We start from the raw sequence: 19,323 nt of genomic DNA on the forward strand, positions 1-19,323 counted from the left end.
GTGCTTTTGCTCAGAATTAAGTTTTGTTACTGATGTTTTTGTTTATTAAATATATGTTTTTCAGGCTGAAGTGGACAAGAAGACGAATCCGATGGCATCACCTTATGCCCGAGTCACAGACATCGGTGTTGATCCAGCACTTGCAGCTCAGAGGGCTAAGGTTGATTGGGATGCAGCAACTGAAATTATTCCAGAAGATGAGAAAGATGTGGCACAATCTGTGCCACCTGCCGTGGTATGGCATTCTTTCCATAACTATGCTATTCTTTTCCCTCACAATATCTCAACTTAAAATCCATGCATCTCTATCTAATTTTATGTGGGGAATTCTCACAGGGATTTAGTATACTATACTTGATCAGCGCTATTCCAGTGATCATTGGAGTATCTGTCGTTTTGATTCTCTTCTTGAACTCACTTCAATAAAAGGTTCTTATTGTTGGGTTTCACCACAATTACTTCTCATTCTTATAAAATCTTTGTTAGGGTCTCAATCACCTTTATCTCCTATGCAAGGCATCATATCTCTGTGCATGATTTCTTCTAGCCTAAGAAAATTAGTGAAAAGGTCAGAAGGAAAATTGTAACGAATGCACCTGTATGGTGAGAACTGGACATTACGAATATATTAAATGTACCTGTATATTCTGAAAATCTATCTGCTGACTGATGTAATGTAATATATTGTCTCAATTTGAGTAACCTTAAATGCTAGCTCTTTGCTTTTATATTTGCAGTATATGGTTTTATTTTTCAATTTTTGATTGGTACAAATGTGTTACATTTATTTGGACCAACCAAAATTCATAAAAATGATTTGTTTTGAAAAAACTAATGGATTATTTATTTGTGTATGTGGTTATAAAAGTATACCTAAGTGGAAATGAGCCATAGTGTTTTACATAAAGGGATGTCAAGATGCTACTCGTCATTTAATAGGCATAGTCTTACATAACATTGAACATGTTTTTAAATTTTTTTCCAAGAGTTGGTTATGAAAGAGATATAATGCAAACTCATATATCTGGCTGGCTTGAACATTATTTTTCTATTTGTTTTATATGAGTGATTTTCATGGAAAGGAAAGGAGAATAAATTGGATAGAATTTTTATTTCTTGGTATTTGCATATAAATGCTATTCCCCATTTAGTTTGTGTTCATTTCCGGGAGAATGCCTTAATACTGTTGGTCCACCTATGGAACTCCAATTTTCAAGATTGTTTTTACTAGTCAGTTGTCAGTCAATCCTTGAGTTTGCATCAAGTTGAAGTCAACTGTTGTCCTCCCTGTTAGCTTGCAAAAGTTTGTCTTGCCATGGTTGAAGAACACTGGAGATCACTGAGAGGGGTGAATCAGTGATAGTCAGAAATTTAAACCTTTAAAAAAAAACAAGTGTGCAAATTCTAATGAATAGATAGATTAAATGCACACACATAAGAGGTAAGCACATACCACAGAGATATACAAGGAAAACCCAATGTGGGAAAAACCTCGGTGAGAATAGTTGCTGGAGTCTACTGCTCCAATCCAGCCTCACAATGAAAAACTGATTACAATAGATTTATGGACACCAACCCAAAGGAGCACCAACCTCTGTGATTTATGAGCACCAACCCCTGTTTTGAGTGCCAACTCAGATTACAAATGATGAGAAACAATTACAGTTTAGGTACCATGTTACAAATGAGTTTTGCAACTCTCTATGATTCACAATCAATCATGCTCTGCTATGACAACTCTCTGATCTCTTCTATGCATTGTTAACAACTACTACTCTTTGTGTTATCAATCTTTCTGAATTTTTTTACACACATAGAATGTCTTAATTCTATTTCTCACAGATTCTCATTCTCACACTTGAACCACACAAAACTCTATCTACACACCTCCATTTTTTTTACATATGAGAAATCATATCTTTTAGATAAATTTGATTCTTTGTGCATGGATAGCTCTCAACAATAAATGTTATCAAATCATATCAGGGTTTTGAATTTCTTTTTTTTTTCTTTGTTTGATGGCCAACTACCCTGTTTCTTATCATCTACATATCCCACTTGAATATAGAAAATGATTTTTATATTCCTTCAAAAAATCTACTATTTGCAAAATAGCGAGTCTCATTAATTTCATCATCATGTAGTTTTGGACTCATCACAGAGAATGGGTTACTATATTTGGTAATCTTCACCAACTCTATCCCTTGATATTCTTTCATCTGAAAATGTTCTGATGTCTTCGTGGCCAAGAGATCTCCACACATAAAATCTTTTGATATTCTTCAACCAGCACGACTGATTCAACTTGTGTCTTTGAGCCCACATAGATAATTTGGTTTGCCTCATAAATTAGTCTTCAGTCGACATATCAGATCTTATTAGCAGAAGTCGACATCCAACAACAAAATCTGATTGTCTTTTGATCATTCTACATGCTCCACATCATCGGTTTTACCTTCCAGATCATCTGGTCTTTGTTGATCAAACACCTCATGTGGACATTTCAACTATCGGCATCCACAAACAAGAAGACAAACTGTCATTTGGTCGATTTCTGCATTTGGGAAAATTTCGCCTAGACTCTGTCATCATCATAGTGCAATGGAGCTTATCGCTACTTTCACTATCTGCAAGAGCCGATTTGGGTCATGGCGAAATGCCATGTTACACCAAACTCCAAACAGAGGTCGGCAGAACACACCACGGGTTGCACCGAAACGGACACATCGTTGGCAAGACAATGAGTAGGGTACATGAAAAGAATACATTTCGATGTAGCACAAATAATCTACACAGCCTGAACAGAGTCATACCAAAACAAATAGTCTCACCGAAAGGAAACGGGCCATATCGCCGAAGGCCCCACACAAATAGAACAGTTGCGGTGTAGTAAACAAGATCGCAGTGAGAGGAAGAGTTTTCACCCAAAAGGCTCCTTACACTGAAAAGAAGGATGTCACCAAGACTTAAACTCGGTCATGCCGAAAACTGCCAAACACATGGATTTTGAGCATTTTCAATTTGCAAAATGCACCCAATGAATCCAACACATCATGAGGTCGATGTAGAATATGATTCCAACATAGAAGCGCATGAATTTCACACATGATCATCTCTACACACCATGAATTCTGCTACAACACATGTTTTCTGTTGCCTGCACGTGTAGCATAATACGACGTGTTATGCATGATTGCATAAACTGCGTGTTATGCACTTCGCCCTTGTTGAAATCAACTGCAACTGCAACTGATATCATTTGCAACAAGCCCTGGGTGACATCAATGAATACAAAATTATCATCCTCGTGAAGCTGAAAACCTTCAGGTTGCTCAATGTAGACTTATTTCTTCAAGATTGCCATTCAAGAATGCAGATTGAAAAACGCACTATATGGCTTGAAACAGGCACCTAGGTCATGGTATTCAAGAATGGACAAGTATTTACATCAGCAAGGTTCTAGAAAGGGAAATGTTGATAGTAATTTACACATTAAGGTGGATGGCGACCACATGATCATAGTTGTTGTATATGTAGATGACATCATCTTTGGAGGCAATAAAGATATCCTATGTAAGGAGTTTGTTGGTCAAATGCAAACTAAGTTTGAAATGTCCATGCTTGGAGAGTTTTATATTTTGTTGGTTTGCAGATATCACAACAGAATAAGGGCATATTCATTTCCTAAACTAAGTATGTCAAGGACATGTTGTAGCAGTTTCAAATGGAGGACAACAAACCAGTTAGTACACCTATGGTGATAGGATGCAAATTGAGTAAGAATGATGAGTCACCTAGTGTTGATCAAACTCTATATAGGTCCATGATTGAATGTCTATTGTGCTTAACAACCTCTAGACTTGATATAGTTCAAACAGTGTGTATGGTAGCAAGGTATCTAGCAACTCCTAATAAGTCACATGTAAATGCAATAAGGAGGATATTTAAATATCTATAGGGAACATTGGAGTATGGTTTATGGTATCCAAAGAAAGGTGATTTCACTTTACATGCCTATATTGATGTTGATTGGGTAGGATGCATAGATGATAGAAAGAGTACCAATGGAGGAGCTTTCTTCTTAGGTGATAGATTGGTCCCATGGCATAGCAAGAAGCAAGAGTCAATCTCCTTGTCAACTATTGAAGCTAAATACATAGTAGCTGCCACATGTTGCTCACAAGTGTTGTGGATGAAGCAGACACTGAAGGACATTCAGGTAGAGTTTTCATACCCCATTCCCATCATGTGTGACAACTCAAGTGCAATCAACATATCAAACAATCCAATCATGCGTTCTAGGACAAAACACATTGCAATCAAGTATCATTTTCTCAGAGAAAAAATTGCAGAGAAAGAAGTAAAAGTTGAATATGTGTAGACTAGTGAACAAGTAGCTAATATCTTCACTAAGCCATTGCCCAAGGACACCTTTGAATATATGAGATTCAAATTGGGGGTTGTCCCACCTTCCTTCAGCAATTGAGAGTATAATTAGGTTTGTGGTTTAGGGGGAGCCTGCTGCTTTATTGTTTTCATCCTTGAACCTCATGCTTGTCTCAGGGGAAAATCTGAAATTTTGGTAAGCAGTTTTGGCACTACTTTTTATATTGTAATAATGATTCTTTCAGTAGCTATCTATATGGTGACATTGAGGGCATATATTGTAATAATGGTTCATCTAGTGGATTGCCAACAGATGTGGTTCAAAGAGTGCATGATACAGGGGAAGCTTGGTTAATACAGAGTATCTTCAGTTATATACTGCAGAGACTGAACGTCTCTCAACACTGGCTACCATCTGAGAGAAATTTCATTGATTATTATTGGCATGATGTGTCTCAGATGTACCGATCCCTTTGCCATTGTTGTCAAAGGGGGAGAGGAATCAACGTGTTGACAGGAATTAGCGTGTTGACATCAATGGCAATTGATGTCACCCAGGGCTTGTTGCAAACGATATGAGTTGCAATTGCAGTTGATGTCAACAAGGGTGAAGTGCATAACAAGCAGGTTATGCAGTCGTGCATAACACGTCATGTTATGCTACACTTGTAGGCGACAGAAAACATGTGTTGCAGCAGAGTTCATGGTGTGCAGAGATGATCATGTGTGAAATTCATGCGCTTCTATGTTGGAATCATATTCTACATCGACCTCGTGATGTGTTGGATTCATCGGGTGCATGTTGCAGATTGAAAATGCTCAAAATCCATGTTATTGGCAGTTTTGGGCATGACTGGGCTTAAGTCTTGGCGACATCCTTCTTTTCGGTGTAAGGAGCCTTTTAAGTGAAACCTCTTCCTCATTGCAATCTTGTTTACTACACCGAAATCGTTCTTTCTTGCTGGTGGGGCCCTCCCTTCTCCAGGCTCAAGTGTGCACATGGCGATGACCTGACAATGGTGGTATTTGTGTTGGTTGTGTGGGCCCCGTCTCCTTCGTGCTCCATGGTGTTTTTGTGGTGGTTGTTTGTTCGACTGTGGTGCCTCGTGGCTACCCGTGATTAGTTGTGTTCCTCAATGGTATGTTCTTTTAACAACTTTTGTAGGGTTAGAGTACAATAATCATCAACAAGTCTGGCCAAACAAATGATGAGATTCAAAGAACAACATGTAGTTTTAGAAAATGATGAAGTTCCTGTTCAATGGTGGATATTGTGAAGGCATGAAATCAAATTATGACAAGATGATGGGTGATTTCCGTTGTCTTAAAAAATGGCAAGAGACATGCTAAAAGTGTACCAAGCATTTGAAGGAAGCAAAGGGCTTGAACCGAGAGCACATTTTATATGGAAAAACCATGTGATATTAGCGCCCAATACACAAGAAGTAGGGTTAATTCACTGGTAATCTACACTAGCCAGCATTAAGAAGAAATAACAAATTACAAGGTGCACAAAAGTGATGGTTCAACCATTCAAATGTTCCACCCAAAAACCAAAAACATGGCAAATCCACTAGTGAAACACTTTGAAGGAAGAAAGAATCTACGCTGTCAAATATGACACACAAATAGGGTGGCAATGCCACAGGAAAATTGTGCCCAGTATGGCAATGTTGTGAGTAAATGTAGCACCTAACTTGGAAGGAGTAGTTCACTTAAGGATGATGCACAATCTGGTTGTCATTGCCAACAAATTTTTTTGTCCAAGTCAATTCCTTAGTGGCAAATAGATTAGCAATTCATGCCAAAGATGGTTTTTAATAATGTTTGGTACTGTTTTGGGTTGGCAAAGCCACCTTAATCTTCTACCTTAGACATGCATAAGTCGCTGAGTGGTTATGAATCATGCCTACACATAACAGAGGAAAAGAGATTTTTTGGGCGTAAAAATTAGATGTCAACGCCTCAAAGAAATCACACCTAATCATCTTAAAGAGTGTTAGTTTGATTATTGAAACATAGCAAAAGAAGTCAAAAGAACATAAATTAGGTGCCTTTTATGTGGCATAAGTCAAGTAAAACTTCATTCAACTATTAAGAATGTGACAAAGACTTAGAGTGATTAGTGCCGAGCATTTGAACATCAATTAGAACACAAGCTCGGTGCACTTTTTGCGTGGTGTTTCCACTCTATGTATCAGACACAAGTTTAGATTTGATTGGATACACAAACTCTTAAATCATGATGATGTAAGTCCACATTGAGCTATAGACTTCACCTTGGTATTGGTCCCATTTCTTGGTAGAGAAAGAACATGTTGTTACTCTCTCATAAACTAAGGTTAAGTATCAAGGGGTTGTTAATGCCATTAGCAAGACTATTTAGATTTAAAATGTTGATAGCTTGACATCACTATTTAAAATCCATCAATCATATATTGTGACCACCAAAGTTCCATCTAGATCTCAACTAATATAGTCCATCATTAGTGGACCAAATATATTGAGATCTATATGCAAATTCTATGTGAGTTGATACAAGATTGGGTTATTGATTGGCATTATTGTCCTATAGTAGAGCAAGTTGCAAATATTTTCATCAAACCCTTCAATAAAGGGCAAGTATCTCCATCTACAAGATCTCTTGAGGTGCAAGACATCATTCTTTCAAGTGGCGTACTTAGCCCTTCTTCCTTTATGCCCTCATGGTGGATTTTTTTCCCACTAGGTTTTCTCCTCTTCTTTCTAGGGTGGGGGGGGGGGTGGGATTTATTGGACATGGGTCTTGTAGTTGAGGGTGTTAGTGTGAACATGATATATGTCACAAGTAGTCTATTTCCTAGCAAGTTCTCCACTTGTGTCTTTTTCACACTTTAGTTTACTTGGAAACTTTTTCACTATACCCCACATTGGTTATTTTTAAATCTCTTGGGTTGTATATACAATACATAATAACCTATTGCTTTCATTGTAATCACTCAAGGTTTTATGATTTGCATTCTTGTCAAATAGAATACAATTTATTCTATCAATTTTGATTTCATGTGTATGCTTCCCTTAAGTCATTTACATTCTAGGTGGCTTCATAGCCAAATCTTTCAAAACATGCATCTTCATTTTTACTTAATTCATATTTAATTGATTCCTTAGTAATATACACATTAGAAATTACACAAACCAATATATCATGAAACAATAAAGTGTCAACAATATCCATGGGATTCTTGTAAGTTGATAAATGTTGTCATTAGTATGCATACAAACATCACGTGAAGAGGAAAACAAAATAATTCTATCACCTAAGAAAATATCTTGAATTTCCTCATTAGATAAATCACCATGAATAGGAACCAATTTATTAATGGAAAAGAAAACCCTAGGTTTATGAAGTAGTGTTAAAGATTCACAAGGACTATCGCAAGATGCATATAGCAACATTGAGTGATGAGCCTTATATTAGTACATTTCCAACATACATTAATTCATTTTTTATTATGCTTCTCAATCCCTTTTATTATCATTTTCTATCTCTCTCTCAAAAGACACCTCTTGCCACCAAAATTCCATTTCTTAGTTTAGTCTAGTAAATTGTATCTATATACAATTTCATATTCACTTGGGTCTCACTTGGCGTTTCTACCTTCTATGCTCTAATTATGCACAATTTGCTCACACCGGTTTCAGATATGCAATTTTCATCTTTTGCTCTAATTTTTTACCTTTGATTCAACCTAGATGGACCAGTCAAGGGCGATTAGCACCCTTGACCTCTTGGCCAGGGATGCCTAGTGCCCTTGACCTCATGGCTAAAGATGCCTAGCGTCTTTGTCTAGACCAAAAGGGCTCATTTTTTAATCCTCTAACTGTTGAGAAATTTTGAGAGAGATCCTATTTCCCACGTTGGCATTCTTTGTAATTTTCAACACATTTCATGAGAATAGGTATAGAAACAAGTCTTATCCTCTCATTTGAAACATCTATCCACAAGTTTCTAGTTACAATTCTTCAAATTCAAGTGAGAAAGTAATCAAGCATCATTAGAGCAATGAAGGAGAGGCCAAGTATTTAGATTTTAAGCAATCAAGATGGTAGCCATGCTCAAGTTCTTATGAAGACATCCATGAATTCCTACATGACAACATCAATCTTTTCATGAAGACTTTAAGACAAAGGAGATTAATAAAGGTATAACATTTTAATTTTATATCCAACCTTTGCCCTATCAAGGCACACTTTCCTTTTCATTTCAATTGATCATAGAAATTAATTCCAAACCCGGGTTTTGACCTAGGCAAACCTTTATCAACCCAACAACATTTTTCCCTCTTGTACGTGCGAGTGACGAATCAGATAACGAATATAGATCTGGAAAGAGTAGATTGAGACGTATAGGACTAGATTTTGAAGAAGCAAAGAGACTGGGTGAAACTTGCCTAGCATTAGTGATTGATGGTTTTCTAACGATATTTCAGGGAGATACTCAGAGCGACATCCTAATTTTGAAATAGCTTTCGTTGTATGCATTCGACACTTTTGGGTCAAGGTCCCCTAGCATCATTGACCCACATTTCTGAGCCCAGATTTCAACCACAAGTTGCTCTTTGCTTCCCATTTCTAGATCTATACTATATGTTTACATATTTATTATAAATTTGTTCATGCATGTTGATCATTGTCAATTTTACATCATTAACCCCAATTGTTGCATTCAATTCATATCATTCGAAAAATCATTTTCAACTAAAAATAGGTAAGTGAATTTCCAATTTGTACTCAGTCTCTTTCCCAATAGGTTTTGAGGCTTGGCCTATTGAATCTCATTTACCAAAATGTATTGTAGTTAAATGGGCTTGATTTCCTAGTTTGCATGCATACTAGAGATTCTCATTTTCACCTATTACATTTTTGGTGAATTTAACATGTCTTATGCTTGCATTAAATTTTGATTTTCAATTTCAAATTTCATTTTTATGCATCTCACAATACATGCATTAAATGCATTTCACAATTCATTTTGTGTAGGGGAAAAACTAAGACTAAGTATGAAAACCCTAATCCCACTCTCATACACACTCATGGAATACGAAAGAGCCTAGGGAGGTAACGCACGTTGGCTACTTCTTATGAGAAAGAGAGAGTCGTGGATTACCTCTTAGGTTTTCTATTCCTTTGTTGTAAATGAGAGAGAGGAATGATGTAGAAAGCAATCTAACCTAGAAAGCAAGTAAGCAAGCAAACCCTAATCTAAGAATGCAGATCAAAGAACAACTGATACATTGCTGAAAAGTACGGAATAGAAGGCAAAATCAGAGGTGCACCTGTGTCTGAAATCTGAGCAGAAATGTTCGGGACCAGGGTGCCACGCAACTGTCCCGATTCTACAATTCTGGAGCCGAAATTGACAAGAGGGATTGTAAGACCCGCAAAGTGTTGTTCTGCCAAGTCCTGCTGACAGAGGGCAGGACCATAGCGCCATGCCATTGTCCTTGGCAGGACCAGGGCGCCACGCCCCTGTCCTTGGGGTTTATGCTAAGATCTGCAACCCAAAATTGTCCTTGTGTGCTCTTCAGGTTCGGAAACTTCCAATGACGCTCGGATCCGAACCTGTACCTGAAGCTGAAAAAGAGGGTTTGGGGTGGCTATATAGGGTTTTTCCTTAGTCAAACCCCTGTGTTGGTGATTTCCACCTCCACGAATTGTCGATAATGTACTGAAAATTTTGTATGCAAGAACCTTATGTGCGTGCAAGATCTTAAGAATGAAAGTAAACAACCTAGAGCAACCCTAAAGAGTAAACCCTAATTGCTTATAATTGACAAAGTAAATGCTCTAAATCCACAATGCAAAGTGATCTAAAGCATGAATGTGAATCAAAATGAAGCTTATGTAAAGACATGAAACCATACCCTTCCCCAAGGGAGAGGTACAAGCCAGTCGTCAGTCAGTGATCTCCTATTGTTCTTCTACATCTTCAATAGCCCCCAATTGTTAAAATGATTCTCGATGAATATTTGATGGATGAATGTTGAATGTTGTTGAAGACTTCAAAGATCTACTCTTTCACTACAAAGGAGGCTCTAATACTCAAAAAACCTGCTCTTAGATTCTTAGAAGAAGAACTCTTTCAAATGAAGAAAGAGAGCTCTTAAGTATGAAACCCTAGATCTTAATTTCATGTTTAGGCTGACCTAGGATTTGAATTTCCCGCTGATATTTTGGGGTTAAGAATTATTATATCATAGGACTGTGCTCCCGAAATTTCGGAGAAAAAGTCGTGGACCATGTGCATTCCCGCCACGGTCCGACCAACTTTTCACCAAATTTTTGGGGTCGTTAGATATGATGATTTTAAAGCGCATCCCAAAGTTACAGCTGATTTTGAGATGTTTTAATGTGTGAAATCGGGCCTAAACAGTCAAAGTAAGACATAATTAGGGTTTTTGATTAAATGATTCATTGAAGGAATAAGATGAAAAGGGGCACACTTAGGGTAAAGGGCCCAACTTTATAATATGTAAAGTGATGAAACGTGACCTTAGATTTAATTTAATTAATTAATTAAATGCTTAAAGGGGAATTAGAAATGCAAGATGCAAGACACACTAAGGCGGGTGCTAACGTAAGTGTGAAATTGTACCACCCTTGCAAGGGCGTACAATTTACGACACTGCATTTAGCCCCCACTTTAGCGGTCATATGACACTGTGCATATGCAAGCTAAAGTATAGAAAAGTAAACATCATTTGAAAAAGGATATATCCATAAGTTGTCGAACGAAGCCCCCAACGGTATCTGCAGTACACAATTAGGAACCACACCCTAGAAAACCACATGTTAGATCAAAAAATCACCTAATGCTTACTAAGGAAGGTGATGAAATTCGCGAGTAGTTATATGCCCCCCTGTTTCGACTTGCTTATAGGTGAAACAAGGTATCATGTTTTCCACAACGAATTGTGATAAAGATTTTGACGAAGCAAGTTCATAACAAGGCTTGATTACTTATCCAAGCACATTATGTAACTAATGTGGAGCGAGAGAGCGAACTCACAATTCCAACGCCACCGACGGTGCGAGAATCGAAGCTTCGCTCAAGATATGATAGATTGAAGAAAAAGTGCAGAAATTAGGGTTTTAACTTAAAAACATAAAGTGAAAAAGTGCATAACACATAAATATAAAAGTGACACCTTCCTTTGTCACTTTCTAACTTTTTGGCTCTATTCATTGCAGAGGAGCCCACATACAAGCCATCATGCCTCGACGTCGACCTGAGCGACCTATGAGGATGGAGATCTTGCACGAGTCCGTACTCGTCGACCGACCGCTCGACGAGGTGAGTTGACCTTCCCTTGACTCCATTTGACTTTCATATTTTCATAGTTTTTAGAAATGATGATGTCATCGCCTAGTCCCGACCCAGGCCCCCTCTTCGGACACCTAGGGGTCCTAAGGCACCCTGGTCCTCCTAGGGCGGCATGGTCCCCTCTAGGCATCATAGCCCTAGTAGGGTGCCCTGGTCCACTCAGGCCACCCTGGTCCCTGTTTGGGGCGACCAACGACGACATAGGATCAGGCGATGAATGTTAGAACCGATAGAATGATTGCATTGATTAGATGATGATAGATTATTGATCGATTACTAATGATAGATTGCTTTGCATTTTGCAGACACTATCGTACATCCACCAGCATACCACCGATCTCATCTTTTGGAGCCTTCAGGAGTAGATCCCAAGGCTGACAGTGGGAGAGAGGGATTTGCTACATGCAGTGGGCCTGTGGGATGCGATGACCATGCCGGTCATTTGATTCCATTCTGTGATGCTAATGGCACTGATGGAGAGGTGGGATGCAAACACCTCGACGTTCTCACTACCTGTGGGGGAGATGACAGTCACCCTTGAGGATGTACATCACATTTTGTGCCTTCCCATTAGAGGAGATACTGTGAGATATCGATCTGACTGAGCAAAGGAGGATTATAGGAGAGAGAGAAAGTATACGTTGTGGGGAGAGTGATACGCGGTGAGACGAGGGGCCGCATCATGGTCAACTAGCTCCTACACCCTACTAGCAAGGTTCCATTAGTGAGGCGACTCATGATTGCGACCCTTGCATTATCTGTGTGCCCTAATGGGCGTGACACACATATGCATGGATTACTCATCTACACCATACGAGCTATGGAGAGACACAGGAGAGTATACTCTTGGGGTCAGAGCATGCTTGTGCATCTCTATCCCGACCTTGGGGAGTATGTGTTTGGACACAGATGCAGCCTGATGACATGCATGCTACTACAGGTGTGGATGTTTGAGCATATTACCTGCACTAGGCTTGGTGGTGCCCCCACAGAGCTAGTCCTAGAGTAGCCTAGGGTATTTTCTTATACACTTGAGTGACGATTCGACGATCTCCTGTATTGGAGGTTGATCTTGGATAGATTGACAGTGGGTGGGGTCATATGGAGACCCTACCTTAGGATGTACATGTGGGTAGCGATACGTAGGCATATGTTCAACATGCAGAGGAACCGTCTATTAGAGGGGCGGTACAACCATGTAGTCATTCCCTTCTACTTTGACCGAGTTTGGCAGCAATTCGGGTTCAAGCAGTGTGTTCCCACTGATGTGCATGTGTACATCCGACACCCACGTGTGATGTCGAGGCTAGGAGCCATTCCTAGGTCTACTAGTGATGAGATCGTCATCACAGACTCGGATGGGTCGGATCACGACATATTGACAGATTATAGAGATGATTTAGACGTGCACCGATGGTACATCATATGGTGGGGGAGAACATACCTTGGAGCCATTTTCCCAGTAGACCTCTCTGGAGGGAACCCCGAACCATGGAGACATACAGGCGATGGAGAGGGATCTGATACATCGGAGTAGGGCTCAGATGATCAGGCTGACGACATAGAGGAGCAGGAGGTAGGCGGAGATGGAGACAATCCTGATACCAGAGAGGGAGATCGAGATGGAGATGATGAGGAGGACGGAGAGGACGAGGAGGATGAGGAGGGGGAGGACAAGTCAAATGCAATTCCTCATCACTCTAGGGAGGATACCATAGCCCTAGATCCACTAAGTCTCCCACTGGAGGCAGAGAGGGACCCTATAAGGGGTCTTGATTCCTGGTCCCCATCGGCCCACACCTACTTTACAGAGACAATATGAGCGCGGATAGCCTAGCGAGTCCCAGTCTCAGGCGGTCGCTGTCCACGATCCCTACTGGCAAGAGGGAGATCCAGGTAAGGTGTCGTGTTATTGATTTACTTATGTATCTTACTTTCTTAGATTTGATGATATAGAATATTATTGATGAAAAATTTCTCTCTATCTTGCAACTACTGTCCAGGATTGGTGTTCTCTGATTCAGAATGTAGTGACAGACCTTATTGTGACTACGCATATTTCTAGTTCTTCACAGATATTGCACAGATCCCAGAGGAATGCAAGACAACACGAGGACCTTTTCTCCCCTATTTGGGTGGAGGTGGAGGTCCTACGAGAGAGATACGACAGACAGAGCATGACCTAGCAGCGTCACAGATAGAGGTAGGCACATACCAAGGGATCATGATGGAGAGGGATCACGGGTGCTCCTCGTGGAGTCACTCGCGGTCCGTATCATGATACACCCCCATGGGGCCACCCCTATAGCCAGATCAGGAGGGGGCATCTAGCCACCATCCTCCAACTACTAGTCCCAGGGATATGAGATGATTTTGATGTATTGACGTATATATTATGATACTCATGGATATGTTATTTTAATGCTTAAACAATATATGCGTTGCTTAGATTAGAAGTAACATATTGAGTAATGAGCATGTATACCTATTTTAATTTCCATGTGATTGATTTCTCAATGCTTCATGATTAAATTGATACATGTGTGATTTAATTAAATAACTAAGTATTTAATCAAATGCTACTTTAATGATATAAAAGAAGAATGTATTAAGCCTGAGAACTATATAACTAATGTGATTTAATTTAACTCTAATTAAACACAACATGATATAATTCTACTTAACACATAAGAAATTGTATAGTATGCTAGCATATATGAAATGTAAATCTATTACAATTTACATAAAAAGAATCCAAGACAAACAACAAAGTAATAAAACATGCTTGTCGAGAATGAAGTAATGTAGACCAAACAATATAACATCATTCCATCTTACATAATTTAATGAAGACATGCTAACATATTACCCAATTTTGAAGAAAGAGATATAGAGAGAGAAAAGAAAGAAAACTAGAAAGAGAAAAAGAAAAAAGAAAAAAAAAGAACTAGGCATAGTATCTACGAAGGTGCATAGCATGTATGGGTTCCTTGAGAGGCGTACCTTCCACATCTGCTATCTTGTAAGCACCTGATCCATAGACCTCGACAACAATGTACGGTCCAAGCCAATTAGGGCTGAATTTTCCTTTCTCCCTAGGTAAGGCATTCACGTTACGTTGATTCTCGAAAAGGACTAAATCCCCTACTGAAAAGGAATGTTGAATAACCTTATCATTGTAGCTTCGTTGCAAATTTTGATGATATGCTTGAATATGCTCAAGGGAATTTATACGCCATTCAGCGAGCATCTCAAGTTGTTGAAGTCTTTGCTCTCTATAGGAATCATCATTCACTATTCCCGTAAGAGAAAGTCTCAAAGAATGAATTTCTAACTCCAAAGGCATAATGGCATCAACACCATAAACAAGATTAGAAGGGGTACAACCCGTAGAAACACGTACACTCGTGCAATAGGCCCACAGAGCATAGGTTAATTGAGTATGTCGATCCTTACCATGCTTGTTTACAGTCTTTCAAAGAATTTGTTCAATTATCCTATTAGAAGACTCGACTTGACCATTTGATTGAGGATAATAAGGTGTAGAAAATTTATGTTAAATATGATATTTCTCGAGAAACCTCTTTACATCCTTATTTTTGAATGATGTTCCATTATCTGAAACTAAGGCGGAAGGTATCCCAAATTGAAAAATAATATTTTCCAAAATGAATTGACAAATTACTTCAGCAATAGTGGATCGAAGAGGAACGACTTCCACCCACTTCGTAAAGTAATCAGTGGCAGTTATGATGAAAGTATGTCCTTGAGATGAAGGAGGAGATATTTTACCAACAAGATCCAAACCCCATGTAGAAAAGGGCCAAGATGCTACCTGTGATCGAAGTTCTTGGGCAGGGGCATGGATCAAATTGCTATGTTGCTGACACTAATGACATCTTTTAACAAACGCAAAGGAATCATTTTCCATGGTTTGCCAATAGTATCCCATTTGGAGCAATCTCTGAACTAAAGATCTACCCCCAAAATGCCCCCCACAAGCACCTGAATGTGCTTCCTCAAGAGCAATAGGGATTTCAGCCTTGTTTAAGCATCGAAGGAGAAGACCATTATAACCCCTCCTATAAAGAACTTTAGAAAGGATAATGTATCTAGCAGCCAATTTGCGGATCCTAGCCATAGTATTCTTATTCACAGAATCAGGAAAGGTACCATCACTCAAATATCTCACGATATGTGAGTACCATTCATCAGAATCCATAACGCAACAATATGCCACATCACTAGGATTATCAGTAATAGCCGAGGTAGTGAGGTTGTGAATAGTAAATTTAAGATCTACCGAGGGGTCCTCTAGAGACATGAGAGACAACACATGTCATCACATCAACATGTCAATTATCTTTTCGAGGAACAAGTTCCATGGTTTAAGAATCGATTTTTTGTAACAAGGATATAGCTAGATCTCTATATTGTGATAATTTGTCTTGCTTAGCTTGATAAACTCATGTCACTTGTCTTATGATTAGTTGAGAATCTCCATAAATATTTAGATGTTTCACATTCAACACCAAGGCTACTTTAATTCCAGCTATAAGAGCTTCATATTCAACAATGTTGTCGGTACATAAGAAATTGAAACATTATGATAAAGGAATAGGCTTCTTTTAAGGAGAGATCAAGACCACTGTTGCCCCTGATCCTGTACGACACTTAGAGCCATCAAAGTACAATTCCCAAGTCTCATCAACCTCAATGGAAAAAATGTATTCATCGGGAAAGGACTCTGGATTAGGTAGGGAGAAGGGTGAAGGAGCATCAACTAAGTGATCAGTCAAAGCTTGACCCTTTATTGCCTTTCGTGAGACAAACTTAAGGTCAAACTCGGTCAACATCATAACCCACTTAGCTAAACGTCCAGAAAGATCAGTTTTGGAGAAAAGATGTTTAAGAGGATTGAATTTAATGATAACATGAATCTCAACATTCAAGAGATAATGCCTCAACTTTTGGGTTGCAAAGACTAAAGCAAGACATTGTCTTTCTATTGCAGAATATCGGACTTCGTAATTGAGTAGAGTGTGGCTTATGTAACAAACAAGACATTCTCTACCATCCTTATCGCGTTGTGCCAATAAGGTTGCAAGAGCTTGAGGAGAAGCAACGGTGTATAGAAGCAAAGGCTTAGTAGGATCAACAGGTTGAAGAATAGGAGGATTGGCCAAATAGGTTTTTAGGTCTTCAAATGCTTGACGACAATCCTCATTCCATTGGAAAGTGATATTATTTTTAAGCAATTGTGTAAAACGAAAGGTACGATCTGCAAGTTGAGAGACAAACCTACGAATAGCTTGGATCTTTCCTTGCAAACTTTTTAGTTCGGAGACATTCTTAGGAGGTGGCATGTTAACAATAGCATCTATCTTCTTCATATCCACCACAACGCCATGATGTGAAACTATGAATCGTAATAGTTTTCTACTATCCACACCAAAAACACATTTTTGGGGATTCAAACGCATGTTATACTTACGAATTCTCTCAAATATTAGACGAAGGATCTTGACATGATATGTATGAAGAACAGATTTGGCTAATATGTCATCAACTTAATCTTCTAAGGTTTTATGCATATAGTTATGGAAGATGGGAGTCATGGCACGCTGATAAGTTGCGCCTCCGTTTTTCAATCCAAAAGACATCATAATCCAACAAAACATACCCCAAGGAGTGGTAAAAGCAGTTTTATATTGATCTTGGGGATTAATGAAGATTTGATTATATCTTGAGAAACCATCCATAAAGGATAGTAAAGCATGCCCTGCTACTGAATCCACTATCATATCGATATTTGGGAGAGGAAAGTCATCCTTTAGAGAGGCCTTGTTTAAATCACGAAAATCCGTACACATCCTAATCTTGTTTTCAACTTTAGCCACAACCACAATGTTTGAAATCCATGGGGAATAATCGATAGGACAAATGAATCCAACATCCAACAATTTTTCAATCTCAGCTTTAACAAGTAATGCCACTTTAGGGTGAATCTTTCAAATCTTTTTCTTCACAGGTTTAGCATCAAGAATTAGGACAATGTTATGAGTTGCAATCTTAGGATCTACGCCAGGCATGTCTTAATATATCCAAGCAAAGATCTTAGGGAATTCATGTAACAACTCAGCATATTGTTTTTTCTCTTCTTTGTCAAGACATTTCCCTATCTTGATGATCTTATCTTCAACACAAGGATCCATCTTGATATCAATGTTGTCATTTATTAGGAGATTGCTTTGTTGAGGAGCGTCTTTTAATTGAGGGAATTCTTTAACTATCTCATCGTTATTTACTTCTTTCCCAAAGTAAGCTTTCGCATTTAAACAATAGGGAAAACTGCGGTTATGGTGATAACGAGGAAGGTTGTCACAAGCTCCCAAGAATTCAGCTAAGGAATCATCGGTAGAAAAAATATCCAGAGCAAAGACACAAGAAGGGTCACAGTTAATATATTCTGGATATTTTAGCGAGAGAGAAGCATAAATGACATTAACACTAATAGATGGTCTCTTAGAGGCTTTAGTACGTTTGAAAGGATCATAAGCAAGCCCCAATGTCATATCATGAAAGTTGTTTTCCAAGGGAACCCTAATCCCTTGTTCTTGAGCACCACATCCATTTCCATTATATCCACACCTAGCTAGGATATGAAAACTAGGACCATAAAGGTTAGTCATTTCCGAAGAAGAAGGAGGATTTTCAAAAAGTGAAGGATCAAAATCCTCTAGACCAGAAACAAAGGGAGATGAAGTCTGAGAAGCCACCACAAAGTTATTACTCAACGACCTAGATAAAGTAGATTGCTTTTTAGGTTCTTCTTCTTCTTTCTTCTTTTTGATCTTAGGTTCTCTAGGGGGAATTTTGTATTCCCCTACGAAAGTAGTATTGAAATCGAGGGATCCTCAATCATCTTATGCAAGAATATTTTCAGGAGAGAAAGTGTTCTGAATCATAGAATCGAGCTGAGAAGACTCTTCCTCAATAGGTCCACTTGAGAAAGTATTGGGAATCGAGATAGGTTCGATGAAATGGTCACACTAATCAGAGTAGAAGCTTTAGAGGAATTGTCTAAGATAGTTGGGGAAGAACTGATTGAAGAGGATTTAGAACTTGATGTTTGTAAACAAGTCTGAAATCTTGTGTCACCTAACAAGGTGTATGTTGTGTTGTTGTGAATAAACTTGATTTTCCTATCCAATGTAGAGGGAACCGATTGCATGCTATGAATCCAAGGTCTCCCTAAAAAACAAGTTGTATGTCAACTCTCCAAACATGACATGGATAGGAGTAGGTAAAGTAACAAGACCTACCTTAACAAGCAAGATGATGATACCTAGTGAAGATTTAGCAACATTATCGAAGCAACGAAAAGTGAGAGAATCATGCTTAATAAGATATGTATCAACATTGATCTTATGTAACAATTAATGCTACAAACATTAAGGCCAAAACCATTGTCCACTAGTGTTTGCCTTATCGCACTATCATTTATAATAACCACAATCATTAAGGGGTCATATTTTTGTTGAACTTCACTAGAGGGCAGCTCATCTTGT

At 38.7% G+C, this 19,323-nt stretch overlaps 1 protein-coding gene across 1 annotated transcript in view; it reads left to right on the forward strand.

Moving 5' to 3' along the window:
* Nucleotides 1–728, forward strand: part of LOC131046372 (protein CHLOROPLAST ENHANCING STRESS TOLERANCE, chloroplastic) — a 121,760-nt gene extending 121,032 nt beyond the window's left edge. The window contains exons 5-6 of the mRNA XM_057980112.2: nucleotides 65–235; nucleotides 337–728. Coding sequence (XP_057836095.1) covers nucleotides 65–235; nucleotides 337–426 — 261 coding nt within the window. The 3' untranslated portion in view covers nucleotides 427–728. The remainder of the gene's footprint in view (nucleotides 1–64; nucleotides 236–336) is intronic.
* The last annotated feature ends 18,595 nt before the right edge of the window (nucleotides 729–19,323 follow it).

This window comes from Cryptomeria japonica, chromosome 8, assembly GCF_030272615.1.
Source record: "Cryptomeria japonica chromosome 8, Sugi_1.0, whole genome shotgun sequence".
NCBI classification, from domain to species: Eukaryota; Viridiplantae; Streptophyta; class Pinopsida; order Cupressales; family Cupressaceae; genus Cryptomeria; species Cryptomeria japonica.